We start from the raw sequence: 26,062 nt of genomic DNA, 5'->3' as shown, positions 1-26,062 counted from the left end.
ATATCTATCCCACAATGCACCTCATTCAACAGTCTGCGCTTGCGCATTGGTATTTGCGATAAGGTCTATGGCGATGGCGATGGCGACCTCTGCGACAGCAGCAGGTAAAATCTGACTATTTTCATGGCTTTAGAAGTGTTTGCCAATTCCTGTTGAATATATATTGTTGAGTTTGGGGAAAATTTGTTTGAAGGGTTGACTGTATGCTATAAAATATATCCTCAATTTCTTCGTTATTTACAATAATAAAATCTAAAAATTGTATCATAATGATTTAAGAATGATTGCGCGCGCGTGTAAGTACCGGTGGAAGGTGCACGTATCTATCAGCAAGGTTGCTTTGCACAATCTCAAGACTGCGTTGGAAAGTCTAAATATTGCGTGCTCAATCTTGAAATTGTCTTTAAAAATTAAAGCAACAAACAATAATTTACAAATCTGGTCTCACTGGTCTGACCAAAATGGTATAAATTGGATGTGTCCTAAAATAATAATTGCTCCTGCCTTTAGTTTATTATTTATGTGTGATTTATTTTTGCAAACCCTAGTCTAACTCTAAATAGTGCGTGGGCACCACAGTCCACATCAGGCCGTGGAAGCGTTACTTATTTCTATATAATTCTAATTCTAGTGAACTCTACTGAACTGTATTTTGGCATTTTCGTACGTTTTGACTTTCAGTTTCTAATTTGAATCTGCCCGATAAAGGCACAACGGGGCAGATTAAATTTCATATGGTGCAATTCTTTACTTCTCACAGTCACACTGTGCCCTGTGCGTCAAATTTGAAATAACAATGGCTCGCACACCACGCACTGCGCATGACTGAATGCATTGTTACGCTGAGAGACAGGTCTGTTTTCGTTCATAAGGATAGTGAGTTACAACTAGAAGAATGTGCCTTTTAACGCAAAAGTGTTCCTTCTGCATACAGTGCAGGTTGCCTCCAAGTAGTTGGGATAAAGTAACCCTCCTGCCGTCGGGAGGAGGGTTACGTTATCGCAACTAGCCTCCAAGTTGCCTGAAAAAGTTGTCCTGTGTGAAATAATCTTAAGAATGACTGGGGGTCATTGGTTCAAATCCCAGAAAAGCTTAACTGTATCCTGCCACCCATTTCTCATTCGTTTTGAAATAATATAGTATTTAATTCCTTTTTGTAAAAACTAGTCAAAAAGTGGTTGCAGGATGATTAAATAGTTTCCCAGACCCTGTCAGGGTTAAACCTTAAAGGAACATTACAGAATTGGTTTTTGCTGACAAAACAGTTGCTGGCAGTGTAAGCACTTTACATGTATGTTATCCACCATATACATAAACTGACAAACCTGTAGAAGTTTGAGATCGATCGGCCATCTGGGTCACGAGAGAATAGTGAAAAAAACGATTACAAATTTTGCATTGCATCGACGCCAAAACAAAAATGAATAAAATGCTCACTGAGCGATAAACTCAAAATGCGAATTTAGATTATTTATTTCCCATCAAATATGAAATTTCAGACAGAAATATTTCAAGGGATGTTTTCTTAATCTATCATCATCATTAGACCGTGTAAGTTTTATGTAAATCTCTGATCTTCACGATTTTTGTTTCTTACCAAATCTGTAACGTTCCATTAAATAAATGTTATTTTCTTTACAAATAGATGGTCAGGATCCTGAGAAGATTCGTTTCCAGGTAGAGCTGGAGTTCGTACAATGTCTTGCCAATCCACACTACTTGAACTGTAAGTAACTTTTTGGAGGCCCAGTAGACTTGATCTTCAACTCCAGCCATATTGAGTGACTGACCCAACTTGAGTGTACTCTAAAGCTAGTAGGTTTATACTGCGACTGAAGCACTGGGGCTAGGCAGCAGGGCTCACATTTGACACTGGACCACAGGCCTCAGGGGTTTAGTGTCCAGTCAGTAAAAAATATATCTTGTACCAGTCTGGTGCAGCCTCGCTACCATGGGCAGCGCGCCGTATCGATACCTCTCGTCACTAACCCCTGGTAGTGATGTACTGGGAAACAACGCTGATTGGCTCAGGAAATTGGTTATGCATTAGATGTCAAGTGCGTGAGCGTAGTTTTAAGTTTGCGTGCACGCCTGCGTTTTTTATGACACAAACACATTTTAAAAACAAAACCAAAAATATTCTTTAAGGCGAAAGACATGTGTGCGCGCGTAGGAAATATTGAATAATAAATATGTACGCTCATCAATGGCTAATTTAAATGTGCTAGCATACAGCACATTTAAATTGGCCAATTCCAGGGGTTATGATCGAGCAAGGCATGTTGGGGGTAAAAATGGCGCGGAGAGATCGATCACCCCTGGAAACGAGGTTGCAGTCTGTTGGTCTTGTGTGTTTCCAAGTGAAGAACAGTACGTGTACCTCAGTCACTGTGTAATATATTGAACAAACAAAAAATACTGTTTAAATGTTGACGTTGAGTCTATTATTGAAAAATACCTTTCAACTAAATGAATGATGTGATATCTTCTCTTTATAATAATAGTAATAATAAAATGCTTTTATATAGCGCCCTTAACCCCAAAAAGGTCCCGAGGCGCTTCTCAGAGGTTACAAATATTAAGTAAGTTGATAAAATTCTGAGCAATTTAAGAAAAACAGATTAAGAATGCTTAAGAAAATTACAAACGACCAGAGACAATTTTGAATAATTTAAGCAAGTGAGAACATTACTGGACAATTTAAAATTTATAAACAGATTGAGAATGCTTTAAAAGAAAATTACAAACGACCACAACAACATCCCCCCCCCCCAACCAGCAAAAACAAATAAATAAATAAAATTTAGTACAAGTTTAAAATCTCATATTTTTGACTCGCATTCCAAATGATCTTCCAGATTTATGACCAAACTGTTTCCCTCTGTTTACAGTCATCGCTCAGAGGGGATATTTCAAAGACAGCAAGTTCATCAACTACCTGAAATATCTTCAGTACTGGACGGAACCTCAGTATGCAAAATACCTCAAGTAAGTTCAGGAACATGCAGTATTGCAGGATTTGATTGAAAGCTTGTGATCTTTATAGTTTGACTTGATCAGTAGTTACTTTTCGGACTCTCGATATTGTTTAAAATCTTATTGTTTAGATTTTAAGTAGTGCTAATTTTTGCTTGAGAGTGGTGGAGAGTGATCAACAGATAACCAACCATAGAATATTCCAGATTACTCAGTCCTTTTAAAACCAAGATAAACACCAGGTAGAAAACATTCTGTAGACCTTGTTTCAATTCAGCGTGCTTTGGCTAAACCTAAATAGAGATTGGGTCCAGAATCCCCCAGACTGGGGAGAACCCTGCCTCCTAAGTCACTAATTGTCTCTCACTCCTATGTATACAAATCTTATGGACTACTTGATATTATTACCAAGTCCAAACCCTGTCTAAGTATTCCTGTGTTTTTTATCAACAGATACCCTCAATGTCTTCACTTCCTGGAGCTTCTCCAGTACGAACATTTCCGCAAGGAACTGGCGAACGCACAGTGCGCCCAGTTCATAGACGACCAACAACTGCTGCACTGGCAGCACTACACAAGGAAACGAATGAGACTGCAGCAGGCTGCCGCTGAACAGTTCCAACAACAGCAGCAGCAGCAGAAGCAACAACAGATGCAGCAGCCACGACAGCAACAGCAACAACACCAGCAGCAACAGCAGCAGCAGGATCAAAAACCTTTACAGCCCGTGCAGCAGAATCAACAGAATCAAAAATGAGGGTTCGAGTTGAACGCTTTGGAAACCACAGAGCGCTTAGCAGCCACAAGGGGCTTAAGCCAGTATACCTAAAATGGCCATATCCTTTAAAGTGCCATGCCATAGGTCATCATTGGTATTTGGAATCGGTTATGTTACTAAAATATGAAAGGTAGCATATTATCTTCCATAATATAAAAAGACGTTACCTACTACAGTCACAGATTCCTGTGGCTTGTTGGCCATCGATCCAAGCCAAGCAGATGCATCAGAGAATGATGATCCTGTTCTCATCCGACGCGTCCAGTTCCTAAGTCTTATGAATCACAGGCTAGTTCATCTAGCTACTGTTAGTCTTAGAACCAAAACAATACATTGTTTGGAATTACCCAATAGGTCTTGCCCATTCCTAAAAATGCTGTGAACTACATCACCCACCAGAAAGAAGAAGTGCGTTTCCACCCTAATTGACAGGTGAGGATCTAATCTTGGTGCTCTGAAGTTTTGCAAAGGGACAAGGGCACAGATGACTCAATGTACTCAGCCGTGAAGCCAATCAGCAGTAGTAACCCCTGTTGCTCAGTGTTGAACCAGGGATGAACATTTTCTGATGACAAACCTATTTCTGAATTTAGTCTTTTCAAAGTCTGCATGGTAAATAAAATAAAAAAATTCTCCAGGCTCGTTGACCTACTTCTTTAGTGCTGTGGATACTGTTCCCAAAAGCTCCTTGGACTCTATAACTCCAGGGATTACCAAAAGGTGGAAATTATATCATTTCAAAGTACCTCCTACAATCGATTGCCTCCATGCTCCCTGGTCATTGCCTTGGTGCCCTTGAAATGCTCCAGTAGAAATTTACAGTTTCCTCATTCATAGGGTGCCTTTTACCAAGGAGAAAATGCCTTTCAAAAATGAAGCGCATACATGCCTCAATATTGACTAGACAGAATTGGCTCTTTATTCAGAAGTCTTTGTTGTGTACCACTAAAAACCTATGTAAAAGCTTGACATTTTTTTTTCTGGCTGTATGGAAGCCATTTATTAAAAAATTTCACTGTAATTTCCTGAAATATTTTGGGATGATTTGAATCCCCCTCGTGACACTTGTTTACTTAAAGTACAATCAACTGTCATTGCTTCTCTTCACCCAATAGACCGTATTGAATATGATGTCATCGTTCAAATATCTGACCTACAACATGGCGTCTGAGCGCGTGTGCGTGCGTGTGTGCGCGCATGTGCCGTAGAAATCAAACCAGGGATGCTGCATGCTTCACGTTTGGACGCGCATACGGTTTGCCCTACAAGATGTCGACTTTCATAGCAAAAAAGGGGTTATTCAATACGGTCTATAGTTATTGGGTACCTGTGAGGGCAGAGGGGTTATATTGTTCATACGCCATGTCAAAACAGTTTCAGGCATTGTATAAATATCAATTTTATTATTTATTATTATCGTACCTTTTTCTAGCAATCACCAATCATTTGTAAATTAAATTACGTCTACACATCATGTTTGGTGTTTTTTTGTCTTCTGTTTTTCCTTACTCTTCCGAAATCCTGATCGCCCATTTGGTTTTTACAGGGGAAGTCCCTATTTATGCAGTCACACTGATCTAGCTGTTTTTGAATGAAGTACAACGTTCAAACATTGCCAAAAATAGAAGCGATGCTGATACATTGTTAAGATAATAATTTTCCTGGAATTGATCAGACGCCATACACGTAGAAATCAGGGTCCAATCTCTCGACTTTGCTTACCAGGGAATTCTTTGCTTACAGCCCAAAGATGTGCTTGACAGGGTACTGTAAATGCAGAATTCCGTGGTAAGTAAAGCCATGTAATTTGACCCTGGTGGTTGATAGAAATCTGTTGTACTTTATTTTCTTCAATATTTTGTACCTTGTTGATTCAGTGTGCCATTAGAGACTAAACATTTACTGATAAACATATTACACATTGCCAATTTCTGACTGATCTGAAACTTCACAGAAGTCACTTTTGAGAAGAAAGGGGTAAATTGTGTAATTATTATTAATAAAAATAACACACTGTCTATCGGCTGGGTTGACTTTTTACACAAAGTGCTAGGATTTATCTTCAGATATGTATCAATCTTAAAGACAGTGGACACTATTGGTATTTGTCAAAGACCAGTCTTCTCACTTGGTGTAACTAAACATATGCATGAAACAACAAACCTGTGAAAATTTGAGCTCAATTGGTCCTCAAAGTTTTGAGATATGAATGAAATAAAAAAACACCCTTGTCACACGAAGTTGTGTGGGTTCAGATGCTTGATTTCAAGACCTCAAATTCTAAACTTGAGGTCTAGAAATCAAATTCGTGGAAAACTACTTCTTTCTCGAAAACTAGGTCACTTCAGAGGGAGCCGTTTCTCACAATGTTTTATACTATCAACCTCTCCCCATTACTCGTCACCAAGAAAGGTTTTATGGCAATAATTATTTTGAGTAATTACCAATAGTGTCCACTGCCTTTAATTGCTAAGCTAAGTGTTAGAATGCAGACATGATATTCTTCCTACTTTCGTCTGTTTGTCTGTATCTTCCAAAAGAATTTTTTTGTAAAACTGTTATTAATAATGCCTGAGAGTCTATAAGAGCGGCCTACGTGTCTGCGTACATGTAGGACAGCCCTTGTTTTTCCTACTTCTTTCTAAGGGCCAAATATCATGCCTGGTGTGATGTCGTAATACAAATCTTAAGATGTATCTTGGCACTTTGTGAAATCAAGCCCTGGTAGTTCGTAGTCATTTTAAAAATTGCTAGATTTGATTAATTTGTAAAAACTAATTTTGCATAAATCTTTCAATGCCTCATCGGGGTGCTTATTAACCCTCCTACTGTCAGACCATTTAATATCTTCCACATGGAACAACAGATGCAGTATGCTCGTCTACAATACTGTTATGATCATATTCATTACTCAGTACACGGTCAACCCTTCTACTAATATGACCATTCCATATCATCTTCTGAGTTTTTGAATGATGTCATGTGTTCAATGCATGCCACACTGTACACATTATTCTCTACAGTACAAAACTAATCATTTTGTTCTCTCTGACAGACTATTCAATATCACATTATTGAACACCGAAGGGGCAGGGGGTTTCGTCTACTGTTCCAACAAATTGGAGACCAAAGTCTGCTGTCTGTATTTGTTTGTTACTTTTAATTGCAAAATAGAAGAGGTATTTTACATTATAAACGTCAAAATCTACTTTATGTCATGTATGTTCTAATCTTTTGTATATTTTAAGAGAACAATAAAATTCAAACTTTTTGAAGAGATCAGCCTAACTTTGGTTAAGCCTCCCAACTATTGATAAAGTCCCAACCCTAACCCACCTAATCTGAAACCTTTGATGCCATCAGATCCTTTAAAGGTATAATCTGATCATTTCCATAATTGGAAGTCAATATAAAAAGTAGGTCTTACATCGTACCGATTAGTATTTACAAAAAAGTACTACACAAAGATCAAACTATCATAAGGCCACATAAAAAAGAAAATTGTTGATCATCCTTTTTTTTGGATGGGGGAGGGAGGGAGTTTTTTAAAAGTTTTGTTGACATGCCAAATATGAAATCAAGAATAAAGAAATCATCACAATCACTAGAAAACAGAGGGTTTGTGTGTTTTTGATGTTTTCAATAGTTTTGTCAAACAAATTTAATTCGTAGATGACTTTTTCTGTAAACTTTTTCAAACAATTATTACAGTCATTTGACCAGTTCGGGATCATTGACCGGTTCGGGATCACTTCAACTTTGCAATAACCAAATAGTTATATAACTTCTCATTATTACCACTTTCTGTTGATAAATGTGAAGATTAACACCCATTAAACCAACAAACCCAAAATAAGGTGCCAAACATCACCAGCAAATAAGTTTTGGCTGTTTTCCTGAAGGTTGTCTGCGAAATTTATCTTTTTTTTTGTTTAAAAGTTTTGGTTGAAAAACACTGTTAAAACTTCTTACCTTTAGAATTCGAGTGCCGGGGCAAAAAATATTTATGTAAAATGATAAGAATGTGTTAAAACAAATTCCTGTAAATACTGTGCAGTCATCTTGTTGTTTTGAGGAGACGAAGTTACCAAAATCTTCTTTGGGGGGGCAACTTACCCTTGACCAGTTCGGGATCACTCAACATCTCATTGCGTCAAATGGTGACGCACTAACTTACTAAGTAAGGTAAAATCATACTACTGCAGTAGAAAGTTTATTTAGTTGATTTTGAGAAACATTACTTCAACAAATTCTTGTAGATTTTTTGTTTTGTGAGAAAATTAAACCTGGAGGGGTCAATAATGCTTTTTAGGTTCGCTTCACTTTTTCATTTGCCTTTGCCATGTTTGCTGTTGTTTTGTGGTTTTGTCGTTGGGTGTTTGCGCTGCTATTGAAGACACTTGCATGACATTCACTAAAGAAAGGAAGTCCAAGTCCATGCCAACACACCTCTGAAGTTTCGTGTCCTTGAGAGACAGTTTTATGGATGGGAGTATGGGTTTGCAATAAAGGGCACTCTACTGATTCAGAATAGATTCAACTGATCCTGAACTGGTCAAACAGGTGACGATACTTTTCTTAAAGCCTCTTCAAAAGAACTAATCTTTTTTTGTCAGTGAATACTTGGTGAGTTTTATGTCATGTTTAGGTAAACTGATAAACTTTTTTGTTTAAGATATCAAAGAGATTGCAACAAAAAACAATGTGAATTAAAAAGTGATCCAGAACTGGTCAAACGACTGTAGCACAGTGTAGCCCAAGTAAATATTTGAAGAATTGTTCTTGCTTTGCCAACATGAACAAAAACCTTCTTTAAACATCGTTTCAAACCTGTACATTTTGAAAAAAATATCAGCTGAAAAATCTGGGTAGTAAAAGTATAAAGAGACATCCAGACATGGGGGAAAAAATGGGGTCGGGGGGGTTTTGAACAGTCGGGCGGGGACGATCAACAATTTTTGTTATGTGGCCTAAATAGCAAAAACTATAAAAAGTTGAAAAGTGAGGAACTTTATACTTTAAAAATCAGAGCATAGAAAGAGTCTATAATTGGTCATTGCAATTAGTACATGGCATAAATATTTGGGCGAATAATAAGGGACATAATCTTCTAATGAGGCATTTACACCCCACCCCAAATTGAAATCATGGATCCGCCCCCAGTTTCTTGTGACCGTCTGGCTTCCAAATTACTACATACAATACAACATCTTCTGAACAACTTTAGTGGGTACCAGACTTAATCTCACTGCACTTTGTTATCGCTGGTTCCTAAACACTGACACAGGCACATTACCGGGGACCAGGGCAGAGCTTTAAGTGAAACAAGGTACACACACACAACCAAAGCAAACAACAAACGATAGACAAATAAAATAATGGATATCTCAAAAAGAAAGTAACGTAATGGCCAGAATTTACTGAATACTGAGGGAAATGGTGCAGTAAATGATAGAGTCCATTTCGAAGATTAATTTCATCATCATGTTTCAGACCTGTCATCGTTGTCATTGACCCGTGTAGCTGCTTACTTCATTCATACACGGACGTCAGACAGAGAGGTAAGAACTGTTTGTTGTGTGGTGGACTGTCACTTGTGTGTGATGAATAAGTTGTGGTGTGGTTCAGTTCAGCATGGGTTCAGCAAGTAAAGAAAATACATTTCATTATATTATATTAAGGGAATCAATATGTGGTGAAGGGGTTTTCAACTAGTGGTTTAAATCCAACGAGGCCTGGTTCTTGATAATTTTACCGAGACGAAGTCGAGGTAAATTATCAAGAACCAGACCCAGTACTATAGTATACTAACTATACTCCTTTTTTTGAATGTCAAAATTCGAAAAAAGGAGTACAGCGCCCCAGTCACTGGGTCTATCAAGAACCATGCCTCGGTGGGTTTAAACCACTAGGTAGTTTAAAACCGATTCAACACACTTTGATTCCCATTCATAAATACCTTTTTGGTAAAAAAACAAAATAAATGCAAAAATTAATATTCATTAATTGTTCAATGATTTCTTTCAACACAACACCCCTACAGCTGTGAAATGGTAAGGCCCTCGGGTAAACAACTCCTTTTATAAGGGAATGCTGTGCGCGTCGCCCGTATTGTGTGATGTGGCACAGCTGTCCCAGCTGTTGCTCTTGACCAATAGGAATGAAGAAACTGTCTTCTAAGCACAGGTGCAAGCTCGCGTGTCACGCCCATGTTTCAACACTTTTTACTGGTCATTTACAAAGGTTTATACTAGTGCTGGGCGAATAGTGAAATTTTGTTATTCGGATACCGCTGGCCAACTATCCGAAATTAACCGGATATTCGAATAGTTTTTTCGCCGCTAGAGGGCGCTGTTCGTTTGTGAACGAGATCTTTTGGGCGGATTGATATTAGTTTTAGACAGTGTCACTCGGTTCATTCATAAAAATGACCGGATCTAATTTAAAGATGGCGATTTGCTTTTTCTTTTGATCGTGATTGACTCTACGTGAAGGAAAACTTTTGTAATCTTTGAACAAATTACGTCAGAAATGTCATTGTTTTAACACTTCACGGAGGTGAGCATAGTTAAATACTTAATATATGCTGTTTTATGCTGTCTTAATAGAAGTTTCATAAGGATTCAGACAAAACATTCATATCAGTTGTCGCCCGACGTCCGCGGATATTCGGATATTAAAGAATATCCGGTTACTTGGTTGTAATTACAGAATTATCCGGTTTGTAAATAGGTATTCGCGCCCTATGCGGATATCCGGTTAAGAAAAAAAAGGCATTCGCGGTTACGGATAGGAAAACCTATTCGCCATTAACCGGATATTCGAATAATTCGCCCAGGCCTAGTTTGTACACACCCACGTGACGCTCTCTCCACCAATAGGAATAGCGAAACTGTCTGAGGTATTTATGAATGCAGGTTTATTTTTACAGAGAGGAGAAAGGATCAGGAGGACACAATTAATGATTAGGTTTTTGACAAATCACTATCCCGGTCTCACAAAATATCATCGTAAAACCATCACCAAAAGTATCACAGGCAGTATGATGAAGAGTATGTGGTTGGTTATTTGCAATATTATAAATTAGACCCAGTTACTGGGGCGCTAGATTCCTTTTTTCGAAATTTTGATCAAATCATCACTCGAAATGCAGATGCCAGAAAACTCGTCCAGCAGACAACTTCACAGTCTGACAACTTGGCAGGTCAGATAACTCGACAGCTTGACCAGCCATCACTGATGCATTAGTGAGACAACTCAATCGAGTGCCTAGATGAGTCGGTGGAAGTCAACGAGTTAATGGCTGATCTACATACACATTGAAATCACTCAGCGTACTCAGCATGGCCACTTGTCATATGGTTGGAGAGCGCACCAGCCAATCAATGAGTTGTCTGACCGGTCAAGCTGCCTGACAGATGAGTTGTCCACCTCATAGAAGCAGTGGAAAAAGTTTAGCGCAGAGCAGCACGCTTTGTCGCAAACGATTACAGGCGTGAAAGCAGTGTCACCCAGCTTCTACAACAACTTGAGTGGGAACGACTAGACGCTAGACGTTTAAAATCTCGTCTAACTGTTATCTTTAAAGAACTAAACCATCTTGCTCCATCCAACATAGACCACCTCAAGATGACGCGGGAGGAAATGCCACTCAACAGACCATCTAGAAACTATGACAAAAACAACCTAAAAAGAGTCACAGTTAACAAAGACTGCTACAAGTTTTCACTATACCCATACACAATCCCAGAATGGAACCTGATACCAACTGACATGAAAGAGATGACGAATTTAAAATACTTCAAAACCAGACTTGACGCCACAAACCTCGGAAATCTAATACAAAAAGCCCATTTCAAAATCTAGGTAGCCTGCACGAGCATGCATGACAAACTGTGTGTTTAAAAAGCCTTCCAAGGCGTTTTCATGCAGTATAGTTTCTGAAGATTCTGAAGATTCTCCAATGCTCCCTTGTTATCATGCGCATCGATAAAAAACATGGCGCCTACGATGTTTGTCGAGCGATTTTAAGCTATGAAAGTTTTCATAAAATTACACCAAAACGAGCAGGCACCTTGTGTTCTTAAATAATGAGCTCCCAAAGTGACAATACTTGGAGAAAATATCGGCATATAAACATGGTTTTCTATTTGAAAAATTATTTCTTCTCCTGGAGAGACTTGGGCGTGGGGCCAAGAATTGGGGGGAGTCCAGTATATTTATTGGCACTATTTATTGGGTTAAATAAGTTCAGAAGTTAGACTTCAGAGCATGCGAACTTACGACATGTACTTAGTGTAGCCCTGGGCAGTGTGATCATAGCCCACCTTGTTGGGCTGTTATATTGCTCTTTGTTAACCTTGATGAGCCCAAGTCTTTAAAGAGAGCCATTACAGCCCAACAATGTAGGCTAGTGTACTGGTACAGTCATTTGACCAGTTCCGGATCATTGACCAGTTCCCGATCCTTTCAACTTTTCATTAACCCCATAATTAAATTACTTCTCACTTGACCAATTTTTGTTTATGTGGAGAATAACATCGTATAAACCAACAAACCTAAAATAAGGTGCCAAATATTATTGACAAAAATATTAAATGACAGCTTGACTAAAGTTTGTCTGCAACATTGATCATTATTTAAAGAGAAAAATGTTTTTTGTTGAAACACTCTTTAAAAACTTCTTCTTCTACTGATCTGGAATAGAATTTTTTAAAATTGCGCCTAGAATGAGCCAAATTTTTTGAGATGCTTCGTTATTTATTGTTCATTGTCGGTGTTTATGGCAACCAACAACTAATCACCCTGTTTTAATGGATGTATATGGTTGAATAGCAATGCCAATCCAAACGTGTTACAAATAAGGGAAAAAAATCAGTCCACTAATTGCCCTTTATTATAATCAATCATTATATCAATGGTTTTTATGCCGATCCAGGTGTTTCATAATATTTGGTCTACTATTACCACATTTTACTTGGATCCCATAGGGCATCCGTACTCCAGCGTGTCCAGTCATCCAATACGAGTAGATTGCTCCGTTCAAACATGGAGGTAGAACCCTCCAAGGTTCAAATAACAGTGCCCCCTTTGCCTTGGGATTTTACTTGGACATGATACCCCAGTGGTATGCTGGGCATCAACGCATTCAGTTGCCACACTTGCCCGATTCTCCTTTTAACCTGGACAACCGTTCCTTTGTGCATGAAATCATCCTTTAATGGAACATTACAGAATTGGTTTTTGCTAGCAAAAAAGTTGCTGGCAGTATAAGCAGTAAGCACATTATAAATGTAATCCACCATAAACATAAACTGACAAACCTGTAGAAGTTTGAGATCGATCGGCCATCTGGGTCACGAGAGAATAGTGAAAAACCAATTACAAATTTTGCATTGCATCGATGCCAAAACAAAAATAAAACGCTCACTGAGCGATAAACTCCAAACGCGAAGTTAGATTATTTATTTCTCATCAAATATGACATTTCAGACAGAAATATTTCAAGTGATGTTTTCTACTATCATCATCATTAGACCATGTAAGTTTTGTGTAAATATGTGATCTTCACGATTTTTGCCAATTCTGTAATGTTCCTTTAACTGCTGATAAAGGCAGCAGGAAACAGGTTCAAAGGTCAACAGAAACATAGAATCAGGTCGCAGATAACCTATTGGCTGTGTGTTTCTAAAAAAAGAGGCAGATGGTAGTGTTTTATTTCTTATAATCTGTGCTGTAGTGTTAAGGTTTGTAAAAGATAAAAAATCTGCCAGTGATGTATTATGTTCAGAGAGTTCTGAGTGTCGGGTGGGTTTTCCAGAGTCGACCACCGCTGCTAGAACCCTGAGTTTATTATTTGTACAGCTGTGATGAAATCACACCATGCTTTTTTGTATTCCCCTATTCCCCCAACAAGAACATCAACACAGATTGCTGGTGATTAAATTTGTTTGTGTCTGTGGAGATGGGAACATAATCGCTTACTACATGTATATGTGCATGCTGGCAGCTGTGTTTTGAGAGAGTTGTGAACTTGTGACATAGTGAGGTACAAGTTTTTTGGGGGTCACCTGTTTGATGGATGCCATTTTCGGTCCAAATACAACCCAGTAGGCAGACTAGTCTTGCGCCAATTCATTTTTTTTTTTTGCACACAAAGAAAAAGTCTTGTAATCACAAGTTACCGCAACTCTCTTATTATATCATTGGCTCTGGTGCTTGCAACCAGGGCTCAATTTCATATAGCTTCTTTTTTTTTAGTAGGTACATGTAGATACATGTACATACATCTAGGTATGGAAGCACAACAAAATGATGCTTACCAGAACAAGGTTACCAGCCAAAATACAAATTCACTTTTACAATCTTGAACTGGTATTATCCTGCTCTTTTTTGCTCAGCTAAAAATTGTGAAGCAATACTTTCTGCTTGTAGCACTGTATGAAACATATGGGACCAGTGCTAATTACTACGGGGCAGGTTCTCTCCAACACACTCATAATCAAGAAAACCAGACTGCAATAAAGTTTTGTTTGCCCTCATAATATGGCAGTAGGCAACCTGGCTTTCAGAACATAAACTACATGTATGCACCATGCAGCCTTTTTTACAAAAAGAGGGACCTCGTATTGTGTACATAAAATACTATTTCCTGGCAAACAAGACTGATCATATTGTGGGTAATTTTTACATTTTGTAAAAAAATAAAGTTGGAGAAACATACAGTGGAATCTCCTTAGATTTAATGTTTTCTTCTTCCATTGAGCTGTGTACATTAACTACAAACCAAGCCTGCGGGCTCTGTGGCTCTTTTGCAAACATGATGTCTGAGTCACAGGAGGTTATTATACAAATAATGAGTGTTTATGAGTGCAATGGTGCGAACATGTTCATGAGTTGAAAGATGGAATATTCTATTCAACGAGGCGAAGCCGAGTGGAATGGAACATTCCAGCTTTCAACGAATGAACATATTGCACTATTGCACTTATGAAAAACATTCATTATTTGTGTTATATAACATCCAAGTAGATCTTTGTAATTTTGATTGGAAGATACAACTTTCAAAACAAACAAAGCGTAGGCCTACAATTTTTAATTGTGAAATTACACCCGTTTCTCTTTGGGTCGGCCTGTTTGATTCAACAGTCACAATGTGCGTTCTGGACAGCTATTTTGAGACATGCAGAAGCCGAATGCTAGTAATTTTACTAATATGCCTTGCAGTAACACTGCTTCGTTACCAAAGACACGCGCACGCAGTGATGTTTTTACTCAGCTTTTTTCGTTCCATCCGAAAATTACTATTGCACGCTGCCAGCGTGCAATAGTACTTTTCGGATGGAACGAAAAAACATGGTGAGTGACTCAGCGTGCAATGGTACTTTTATTTGCTATCACGTGACGGACAATTCTCCAATCAAATGGCAAGTATCTGCTTGGGTGTTATGGTCTATTTAACTTAATGTAGTTATTTGTATGACTTGGTATCATGGCGTACGATGGATAACATGTATTAAGAAATAGTATGAACTAGTTAATTAACTGTTCTCAACTTGCCCTGTGGGCTACTAAAAAATATGCAGCCTACATGCACAATTGTTAATAAAAAGTTCACTAGACCACTTGGCTGTGACGATACATCCCTAACAAAAATAAAGTTATTGATTGGCTTATGTATATCATCTGAGGAAAAGGTTTTTCCCGGATTAATTGTATGTTTGTATAAAACTACTGGTTTGATTTATTTGTTTAGTATGATAGCTTGAAAGCCCAATGCCCAGTTTCCATGGCAACAACCTGTGTGTTGCTTTCATAGGGAAATAAATTACCCAGACTATTGCAACACTTTGGGGGACTTCCCATCATTCAGTTTAATATCCATGCAATACCACACCTAGATGCATTAGACTCCACCAAGTCCTGCTGGCATTCTTTCATTATAGTCCATCCTGGGTCATCCCCAAATACTTGTCAAATGTATGTTTACTGTGTGTTCTTTTTCTTCCTGAACCATTCATATGTATGTGAGAAGTTTTTGCTTGAAAGTTTATTATATATCGGTTATTTTTACTGTGGTGAATTTCAAATTCTTAACTTGTGAAAACTGCGAGGGGCAATGTTGATAGACTGTGGAAAGTTGTTGGTTCTCTTATCATAAGAGATAAGTCATAATCATAAGAGTTGTGTCGAACCTGTCGTTCTTTGCATTGTTGTCTCTATGGTTGGTGTACACAATACGCGACATTAGAGATTCTAAACTTTGATTGTTGAAAATTCCTGTAAAAAATCGCTGGTGACCATGTCTTCAGAGAGGAATGAGGGTAGGTTTGCTGTGACTCCGTGTAAACAAGTCTATTTTTACTTTAGTAGTGTGACTATGAGAAAAGGTAGTTGGTACTCGGTGTTTCAACCAGTATGCTCTCTAAGGCCCTTTTAGAAACGGCGGCTTTGGATTAGCTCAGGCTAGCTTGGCTCCGCTGGTTGTTTTGACAATTTGCGCGTACTTTGCATATATACACGCTCGGGCAAGAGAACGGAGCCTCAAGCCGAAGCCGTGGTTTCAAAAAGGGCCATAGTCTTTGGGAGAAAGAGTCTACCGGTCAAAGTGTCAAGTACCAACCAACTCTTCTCAGAACCACCACTGCTCAAATGAGATTTTGCTTACAATGGTGTCTCCGCAAAGCTATCCTCGCTTTACCTTTTTTGCCATGCAGTCTTTACGTTTCAGAGAGTAAGTTTGACTTTGACATTTTCAAGTAGACAGGCCACTCCTACACTAATCATGGTTCTTAAAACATGCAGTTCGGAAAAGTTGGTTCAACCTGCGTAGGAGTTTCTGAGGATTTACCTTTGTAGGTAGTACAAGTATTACATAGTACATTTATACTAATTGTGTTTTAGAGCTGGCTTACGGAACCCTCAGCACTGTCATGTCTATAGGGAGTGTAGATGAATATTGTGAGGGATTTTGCTGTCTTCATTTGTTAATCCAGGAAGTTGGTAATGTCGACTTAACATATTAATGGATTGGAAATTCTGTATTGTTCGGGAGATCTGTTGTTTTACACAATACATTTATGATAAAGACTTGATGGTAATTCATGGCGAAAAGTACATCTACTATCATGCATAGGAATGGACTGTACGAATGCATTATTTACCTTTGTGTAAAGAGTGCCATCAAGGTCACGTTCAGTTTGTGACACACTCACTTTCCAAAAGGTAGAATCCTGACAAAACTGGGGGAAAAAACCTGTCTCTAAAGTGTCATTTTATTTTATATCATTCAGGATCAGAGTGAAATTTGAAACATGACGTCAATGAATGTCAAAATTAAACATGGGTCTGTATATTCCACATAGGAATTTTGTTTTTTTTTCCAAAAGGTCAAATTTAATGCTTTTTTCAATTGCATATATGTGAAATTCTGGTAAGATCATTGGAAATTCCTTGTACCAAACTGTCAGACTCACAATATTTCAAATGTGACATCATAGGATTTTTGGGGTCATGTTTAAAAAACTTGCACTGGAAGTGTATCAATATTAAATACATTGTCATATCACGCCAATTAAACATGAGGTTAGAGACCTTTTCTCCACTATTAAAAATTGATCTTTTGAGTCCTGTTTACTCCTCATTTGTGAACTGTTATTGTTTGTCAACCCTAGTACTTGGATGAAATTAACATATAAATCAGTTTTATAGTCTCTGTTTTGTTCAAGTCTCTTTATTAACAAAGACCTCACTGCAATATTATGTGAAGTTATGAATAAACTATGCATAATGCAAATGTACGATTACCCCCTGCATACATGTACCTTGTACATTAAATATTCAAGAAAAACATTTTATTGCGCAGTTAAATGTAGTCACTGGCATTTTGCCTAAGAATATGAAAATGGCATTTACAGTAGGGCTTACTCTGGTACTGAGCTATTGGTACATTGTAAGAAATCCTACATTGGTAGGAAATCACTGCATGGGAGAAACTGGTAATTATTGAAGTTTTGTAATCACTGTGGTTTCCAAACCTTGACTTGGTTTGCAAGGCAACCAACTTGAGCTCTGGCTTGGGCTACTGTTCTTCCTTGGGCTCTAGCTTGGACTCAGGTTTGGGCTCAGGCTTGGGCTCTAGCTTGGGCTCCGGCTTGGGCTCTGGCTTGGGCCCTGGCTTGGGCTTAGGCTCAGGCTTGGGCTTTGACTTACATGTAGGCTTTGACTTGGGCATGGGCTTTGGCTTGGGATCTTGCTTATAAATGTTCTGGCTTGGGCTTTGGTTTGGGCTCCGGTTTGGGCTTGGGCTCTAGCTTGGACTCTGGGTTGGGCTCTAGTTTGAGCTCTAGTTTGGGCACTGGCATTGGCTTGTGCTCAGGCTTGGGCTCTGACTTACATGTAGGCTCCGACTTGGGCAAGGGCTTTGGCTTGGAATCTTGCTTATGTTCTGGTTTGGGCTCCGGCTTGGGCTAAGGATTGGGATCTAGCTTGGACTCTGGGTTGGGTACTTGCATTGGCTCGGGCTCAGGCTTGGGCTCTGACTTACATGTAGGCTCGGACTTGGGCATGGGCTTTGGCTTGGGATCTTGCTTATAAATGTTCTGGCTTGGGCTCCGGTTTGGGCTCCGGTTTGGGCTCTGGCTTTGGATTTGGCTTTTGCTCCGACATCACTTTTGGAATAGTGTACATTTGCATGGTTTTTCAACATAGCACAGAGCCTAGTTCAAGGTTACATAAAAGCCTGGTATCTACTCTCGCCGAATAAATATTTTAGTTCTGAGAGCCTGTCCTGCTTCATTCTATAAAAAAAACTGACACTGTTTTTGTTTTGTTTTATTTTTTTCAGGATTGCGTTCCATGGGTTCAGGTGCTACAAAATTGGCACAGGGGTCGTCAAATTTCAGCGGAACATTTGTCCAGACCCAGTCCCCCCGCCCACGGAGCGCCGGCCGTCCCCGCAGCGGCACCAGTACGCGCTCGTCGGTCTCGCTTCAGGAGGAGTTTGATAGTAGCGTCATGGTGTGTGAATTGTGCTCAGCTAATTTTACACTTTTTAAGAGGAAGGTGAGTAGACTGTAATTATTTCCAATGTAATTCTTGTATTGCAAATAAAAATACCTCATAGTTTCGAAAGTGTCGCTCCACAATGCCTTAATGGAAAAATACTGATTGTTAAAGTGCCTTGAGCGTCACTGAGGGATGGGTATGAGTTCTATATAAGAAGCCACTATTATTATTATTATTATTATTATTATTATTATAATTGTATATTTTGTACAATTTATTCCCTGTGTGCAGTATAAGTGCAGGGACTACTTAATGCTCTTAACATGCAGTTAAAATAATTTCTATAAACAAGGACTGCAAAGAAAAGTGCAAAGTTGACTTCTCAAACTTTACGTTGGTCACGACTTTTTCAAAGCAAAGATCATTTAAGTTTAAACCTTAAACAAATGATTTTCTGAAAACCTGAACTAAAACTGTTCATCCTCACTGTTAATGTTTTTATACGGACCTGGCCACCTGATGTAATTGCCTATTGAGGATGATTAAAGCTTTTTAATTGAATTGAATTAAAATGCTTACCCAATTTTGTTTTGTTTATTAAATACTTGGCTTTCTAAATTTGGCAGTCTTAACACTCCTGTCGATATTTTGTGTTTTTGAAACCATTTAATGACTATTTTGTTTATGACTTATTCCCTCTGCTCAGTATAAGTGCCTGGACTGCTCAAAGCTCTTTTGTTCAAATTGCATCCGTAAAGAGCCTCGACGAAGCTGTAAGACATGCTGCATGTTCACTGGGTCTCAGGACCGGAGTCAACTTATGCAAATCAAGGTAAAGATGATCTCTCTTGAATGGGTATACATTACTTTAGTCCTAAGTCTGGTCCAAAATGGCGACTTTGGCTACAGCTTTGGCTAGATCAGCGCGTCTGCCAGTGTTGAAGAATGGGCAGGCGCATGCGGTCTAGCCGTAGCTGTAGCCAAAGTGAGCGTTTCGGACACGCCCTAAAATGTCATGACAGAGTAGTCAAGTGCACCTGACTAGAGCTCTGGTGTTCCTGATCAGCAGAGTTTGGGGATCAACCTGGTCTGGGACGTAAGGCCAGCGATGGTGTTTATTGTGTAACGTAAATGTAAAAGAATCCAGTCACTTTTTTTTTGCTAAGGCTTTACAGTTCTTGGCATCTGATTGCTATTCATTACCTTGTAAAACCCTTACAACGTGGTGTTTAAATGGGTCTAAAAAAAAATTGGCATGCCTGACTATATATAACCAGGAAGATACAAACGTGCAGCTGTTTTATTTTTTAGAAAAAGAAAAAAAAATTCCAGGCTTAAAGGATTTGGGTACCTTTTCAAAATGTCCATAGATTTACATTAAACTTACAGGGTTTGAAGATAATGATAGTGGAAAGCTTCCCTTCAAATATTACTTACTGAGGTGCTGTAGTTGTTGAGAAATGAGTAAAACAATGTCATGAAAAACGTTTGTAAATGCTGAAAATAATTTTCATGACATTGCTTTACTCATTTCCCTAAAACTACAGCACCTCAGTACGTAATATTTTCAGGGAAGCTTGCTTCTATCATTATCTTCAAACTGTGTAAGTGTAGTGTAAATCTGTAGACATTGTGTTTTTTGTCCTACAAAAGTTACATACACCCTTTAAAAAAAAAAAAAAAAATTAATTTTGTAAAAAACAAACAATTTGCACCAAACAAGCCATCCAACATGAAGAGTTAAGGAGTGAAGAGGAGAGAGATTGAACCCAAATAAAAATTCTTGATTTTTTTTTATCGTTGAAGGTAAAGGATCTACGCCAGTACCTGGCAGCCAGGGACATCTCCACACTGGCCTGCCGTGAGAAAGAGGAGCTGGTCGATCTAGTTGTACAGTACTTGTCCTCCCATAGTAACAGTCCCTTCATGGTCACGGTGAATAATCTAGACGAGGCCATGGCGGATACTCCGGTGTCCCACAGACATGACTCTGTGGATCGGTCCGTCCCTCATGGGTCTAGTTATAATCAGCCAGGGACGAGACAGAGTGACCCTGTCCAGCAAGGGGTAAGTGAAATGTATTGCTTCACATCATAAACAGGCTATCAGCCAAAATTACATTGAGTTTACACTGATGTGACTGGTGCCCTACTAAATTTCAAGCAGTTTTTTTTCTGCTAAGCAGCTTTTTGAAATTTGGCCCAGGTCATTGTCTTAGTGGTCTTGAAATGCTCAAGTAGAAATTTACAATTTCCTCATAGGATGCCCTGTACCAAGGAGAAAATACCTTGGTGCCCTTGCCCTTTCAAAAACGAAGCATATACGTGTACATGCCTGTTTTCAGACAAGTGGATTGTCCTGAATGTTAAAGATTATAGAGAGTTGTACTTGGCGTACAGCCAGGGAAGATTGGAATGCTGTTGAAAGGAAACGGCATTGAGAAATGTTGAGAAACTTTTAGGCTGAATAAAACAAACTTATCATTGCGTCAGTGGAAAGCGTTGGATCTTCTGAAATAGCACTTGGGGGCGTTTGGAATTTTCAAGACATTGTTTCTTGCTTAAAAGGGAGATACAACGTTTCTTGTTGCGCGGAGCATTTTCATGTGAGATGTTAAAGTAACTTTGGGGTTGAATAAAGAAACATTTATCAAAGCAGGACTTGAACCTTGGTGTGATTCCTAGCTAAATGACAATTATAGGTTGAATGGCTTCTGACTGCGTCCGTGAACAAAGATATTGACAAAATAAGGGGACAGCCAACCAAGGGCTAGAAAGCTCATTAATTCAGAGGTTACAGGTTCAAGTCCAGCTCTATAGTAAATTTTTCTATTATTTTGAGACGAGTTTGAAATTGTCAAAAGATTAAATCTTGCTTAAAATAGAGATACAACGTTTTTGCTCATAGGGCTAAATAGCTCAGGTAATTCATGTAAAGTAAATTTTCTTTGTTAGACTCCAAGATTACTTGATCGCTTGTAGTGGTGTCTTTCTTAAAAACTATACTTTGTTATATATATTTGAACAGGGTGAGTCGGAAATGGGAGTAACAAGGAATGCCTGGCCCGAAGGATCGAGTACAAGTGACTCGGAAGCAGAGCACTCGCCTGTGGAAAACATATCCAACCCTGAGCCTGTGAACAACACGGAGCCAGAGAGCAGTCCGCCGCCGCCTCCTCCGCAATCTGTAAGAATAAAGAATTCACTCATTCAATCATTCATTCATGGTTTATTGTACAAATTGGGGCATCAGCCGAACTGCAAGTAAACAATGCAAAACAAACCAGTGTTTTATAAAATTACGAAACCACAATCACCATGGAAAAACAACAATGAGTGCTGTAGCATACCACATTTCGCTATTAAAGGCAGAGGACACTATTGGTAATTACTCAAAATAATTATTATCATAAAAGCTGACTTGGTTATGAGTAATGGGGAGAGGTTGATAGTATAAAACATTGTGAGAAGCTGCTCCCTATGAAGTAATGTAGTTTTCGCGAAAGAAGTAATTTTCCACGAACTTGATTTCGAGACCTTAATTTTAGAATTTGAGGTCTCAAAATCAAGCATCTGAAAGCACACAACTTCGTGCGACAATGGTTTTTTTTTTTTTTCATTATTATCTGGCAACTTCGACAACCGATTGAGCTCAAATTTTCGCAGGTTTGTTATTTTATGCATATGTTTAGATACACCAACTATGAAGACTAATATTTGACAATTACCAATAGTGTCCACTCTCTTTAAAAAAAGTCTGTTTTAAAATGTACTTGTTTGGGTTTTTTTTTCACATGTTATCATTTTAGGTACCGTTAAGAAAACGAGCCTCGATCAGCGATCTAAGTAAAATAGAAGATATAGACGACCTGAGCGTACGTCAGCTTAAAGAGATCCTGACTCTTAATTTCATCGACTACAAAGGTTGCGTGGAACGGTGGGAACTAGAGGAACGAGTCAAGAGATTATACCAGGAACGAGAAGACTTCAAGAACAAAGGTATGTTTGATTTCAAGTTGTCTTGATCTGGGGGTATGGCAGCAAGAATATTTTAAGTGTGTGTGATGAGCAGGGATAATGATGCAAGGCCCACTGCCTTGATCCAGCTATAATGATACAGTTGCTATTTAAGAACTAAATATTTTATTGTTGTTTCACGTACATGTAGACTTGTCCTGCCTCCAATCTTGTAAATATTTTTATTGAAATGAAGCAGGCAAATCTGCGTGTTTGTGCAGTGTGTTTAATTCCGTTTACTTGCTCTTTTACATTTTTATGTGCCAACTTATGATTATTGTTTAAATTGTTGTTTGAATTGATATTTTTCTCTTGGAAGTTGTCATGCAATTTGACCTTTTGGTCACTATTTGATAATGTTAATAAAATATACCAATATATTAATATTATTATTATTATTATTATTATTGTTGTTGTTGCTGCTGCTGCTGCTGCTGCTGCTGCTGCTGCTGCTGCTGCTGCTGCTGCTGCTGCTTGCTGCTTGCTGCTGCTGCTGCTGCTGCTGCTGCTGCTGCTGCTGCTGCTGCTGCTGCTGCTGCTGCTGCTGCTGCTGCTGCTGCTGCTGCTGCTGCTGCTGCTGCTGCTGCTGCTGCTGCTGCTGCTTGCTGCTTGCTGCTGCTGCTGTTGTTGTTGTTGTGAGGGTGTAAGCTTTGAATCAAAGTAAAAGCTTTTTTGCCCATACTTTTCTTATATAATTAATGTACATGTTTAGTTCATTTTGTCAGTAAAGTAATTTTTCATTTGGCAATAATAATAATTTGAATATCTTGTCTGTCTGCTTGTTCTTTTTCCCTGTTTTTCCCTCTTTTTGCCCCAACACGGGTACCCTGTAATTTACCCCAGGACGCATCATTTTAGCAGGGTGCGGGCACCACTTGCCAAATAACAATGGCGGCGCCCATGCGATTTAAGCGCTTTTATAATATAGATTCTCAAGATCAGTTGAGTTTGTTTAACTTTTTATTATGCTACAAGTTTGTTCTCTTTTAGACCTGGCTTAAGTTTAATGCTTTCACTCATACTTCTAAAGAAATTTGGGGTGAAAAGGGGAAGGTGAAAAGGTGAAAACAAACTGGTGGAGCAAGATTCAAACGGGATTCAAACGGGTGCATGTATATGTGCCATTGTTATACCAACTGAGCTTACCATAGCCATATGTTGGTAGTCTCCTCCCAATATGTTTGCGGTTTCCCCCAGGTTGTATCAATCATAGACTTGGCGCATTGCCTGGCTGTTCACCAGTATACGGTTTTATGACCTCTGACTGGTACCCTACACTCAAAGATATTAGCAAAGACTAACAACATAAGGGCTGGATAGGGCTGAGTTTGTTGGATACGGGCACATAAATCCCAAGGTTGCAAGGTCAAATCACACTTCAGTAAAATTTGTCTTTGTTCATCCCCAATTGATTTTTAGTTACCCAGTCAGTTGTACTCGTGGTGAACTGCTTAGTTTTTTCATTTACAATATTGTATACCATGCCTTTCAACGTAACTGGATTAAAAATAAAAATTGTGATTTTTTTTCTGGTAACTGGATTAAAAATAAAAATTGTGATTTTTTTTCTGGTAACTGGATTAAAAATAAAAATTGTGATTTTTTTTCTGGTAACTGGATTAAAAATAAAAATTGTGATTTTTTTTCTTTTTGGCAGGGGTCGTCCAGGGTAATGCAAAGATTTAAAAAACTGTCATCAAAGCAATGTGCTCTCCTACACCCAACCAACAAATGGCATACATGTACATTGTATATAAAAATAGACAATTTAAAGAATGAATATACAAAATAGTGATGATAAAATATTATATGAAGTTGAATTCCCCCCATTTTTGTTTCAGAGCAAGCTACTGCAGCAGCAGTGGCGAAGGTAGCAGCTGCAATACGTGAAGGAAAATCAAATTCATCCGGTAAGAGTTTATAGTTTGAGTGTATTATTACAGACCTGTGCAAAAATTTCAACGGAATTCATTTTCATTCACTATCCTTTGTGTTTATAAAACATGTACAATGTCTAGAAATGTTGATCAACAAATTTGTGCAACAAGGGTGCTTTTTCTTTCGTTATTCTCTTGCAAACTCGATGACCAATTGAGCCCAAACTTTCACAGATTTGTTGTTTAATGCAAATGTTAAGATACTCCAAGTGAGAATACTGGTCTTTGACAGTTACCAAAGGTGTCCAGTGCCCTTAACCCCCTCCTAAACATTTATCCCAAAATTGTTAAAATCCACTTTTTCACATGCACAGAGTCCTCCGCTGATAAAGCCCATGACAACACCTGCAAGATCTGTATGGACTCCCCCATCGACTGTGTGCTCCTAGAGTGCGGCCACATGGTCACGTGCACAAAGTGCGGCAAGCAACTCGCAGAATGTCCCATGTGTAGGCAGTACATCATCCGGGCTGTGCACGTCTTTCGCTCTTAAAGAGGATCTAGTGCAATCGTTACAGAGTGTTCTTCGATATGTGTTAAGTGTTGGTGGGTGAGTGTCGTGGGTCGGGATTCCTGTTTTTCTAGGAGAAACTGTTTGTCTTTTTTCCCAGTCCGTGTATTTTGAAATGTTGCATCTTTTTGTACCATGTCAGTTGTGCCGCACACCGGCCCTTCTCTTGGCAGTCTGCAGAGGGGGGATAATGCGTGGTTGGGAGAGTGATTTTGTTGGTTGGGTTATGCACATCCTAAACGCTCTGAATCTTCTTGTTATTGTTTGTTTTGGGTTTTTTGCGCGCTCTCGTGTGCCTCATCGCATGCTCTTGCAATTGAATTAGTCAGCATCGTAAGGTTTTTTGTTTATGTTGTCAGAGTTTGTTATGTTAAAAAATAATTTTTAGGCTTTGAGAAAGACTTTGCTAAGGTCAAAACATCAAGCCATTAACTATTTTTTTGAACTTTATATACACTGTGGTGTGAGGTTGAGGAGTGATGAACAATGCCATCCCCGTAGTATACAAAGGATTTCTTTGGGGGTGGCGAACGGAAGAGGGTTTGTTTTGATCAGATAACTGAAGGCGTCCCTGTTGGACACATAAAAGCACAGTTAGCCTTTTGGAGATATGGTGGACACCATAGAAGTGCACTGCTTGGTTTTGGGCATTTACAAATTTACCTGAACCTCGCTACAGTATTGTGTCCACCAAATCTCAAAATGGCTTAGGATTTTTTTGCTATTTGCTAAAACTGGTTCAACGATTAAGTGTTCACAGAAGTAAAAGTATATTACAAAAATACAAGTAACAAGTTTTTTGCATTCTTTTATTAACTCGATTGGTTTGGGATGAAAC

General features: G+C 38.7%; 2 protein-coding genes across 4 annotated transcripts; both read left to right on the top strand.

The window, feature by feature from the left end:
* The first annotated feature begins 61 nt into the window (after positions 1–61).
* LOC139938460 (mediator of RNA polymerase II transcription subunit 31-like) lies at positions 62–6,866 on the top strand. Its single transcript, XM_071934002.1, has 4 exons — positions 62–104; positions 1,646–1,726; positions 2,892–2,988; positions 3,430–6,866. The coding sequence occupies exons 1-4, from the start codon at positions 68–70 to the stop codon at positions 3,731–3,733; spliced, it is 519 nt and encodes a 172-aa protein (XP_071790103.1). The 5' UTR covers positions 62–67; the 3' UTR covers positions 3,734–6,866.
* Positions 6,867–9,093: 2,227 nt separating this feature from the next.
* Positions 9,094–25,371, top strand: LOC139937971 (E3 ubiquitin-protein ligase RNF34-like). Of its 3 annotated transcripts, none has more exons than XM_071933286.1 (8): positions 9,094–9,315; positions 18,600–18,817; positions 19,467–19,592; positions 20,567–20,827; positions 21,788–21,946; positions 22,569–22,758; positions 24,618–24,686; positions 25,028–25,371. In XM_071933286.1, the coding sequence occupies exons 2-8, from the start codon at positions 18,611–18,613 to the stop codon at positions 25,204–25,206; spliced, it is 1,191 nt and encodes a 396-aa protein (XP_071789387.1). In that variant the 5' UTR covers positions 9,094–9,315; positions 18,600–18,610; the 3' UTR covers positions 25,207–25,371. The 3 variants fall into 3 exon arrangements, with proteins under 3 accessions (XP_071789387.1, XP_071789386.1, XP_071789385.1); XM_071933285.1 differs by lacking the exon at positions 9,094–9,315 and adding an exon at positions 15,951–16,077; XM_071933284.1 differs by lacking the exon at positions 9,094–9,315 and adding an exon at positions 16,403–16,487.
* The last annotated feature ends 691 nt before the right edge of the window (positions 25,372–26,062 follow it).

Source organism: Asterias amurensis, chromosome 6 (assembly GCF_032118995.1).
Source record: "Asterias amurensis chromosome 6, ASM3211899v1".
Classification (NCBI taxonomy): Eukaryota; Metazoa; Echinodermata; class Asteroidea; order Forcipulatida; family Asteriidae; genus Asterias; species Asterias amurensis.
The sequence above is the reverse complement of the archived record's forward strand: the minus strand, read 5'-3'. Positions and strand labels throughout refer to the sequence as shown.

Coding starts and splice junctions, on each gene's coding strand:
- LOC139938460 (XM_071934002.1), top strand. CDS start 68: ATGGCGATGGCGATGGCGACCTCTGCGACAGCAGCAG. Junction 105..1,645: donor GACCTCTGCGACAGCAGCAG/GTAAAATCTGAC, acceptor CTTTACAAATAG/ATGGTCAGGATCCTGAGAAG. Junction 1,727..2,891: donor CAATCCACACTACTTGAACT/GTAAGTAACTTT, acceptor CTCTGTTTACAG/TCATCGCTCAGAGGGGATAT.
- LOC139937971 (XM_071933284.1), top strand. CDS start 16,406: ATGAGATTTTGCTTACAATGGTGTCTCCGCAAAGCTATCCTCGCTTTA. Junction 18,818..19,466: donor TTACACTTTTTAAGAGGAAG/GTGAGTAGACTG, acceptor CCCTCTGCTCAG/TATAAGTGCCTGGACTGCTC. Junction 24,687..25,027: donor AGGAAAATCAAATTCATCCG/GTAAGAGTTTAT, acceptor TCACATGCACAG/AGTCCTCCGCTGATAAAGCC.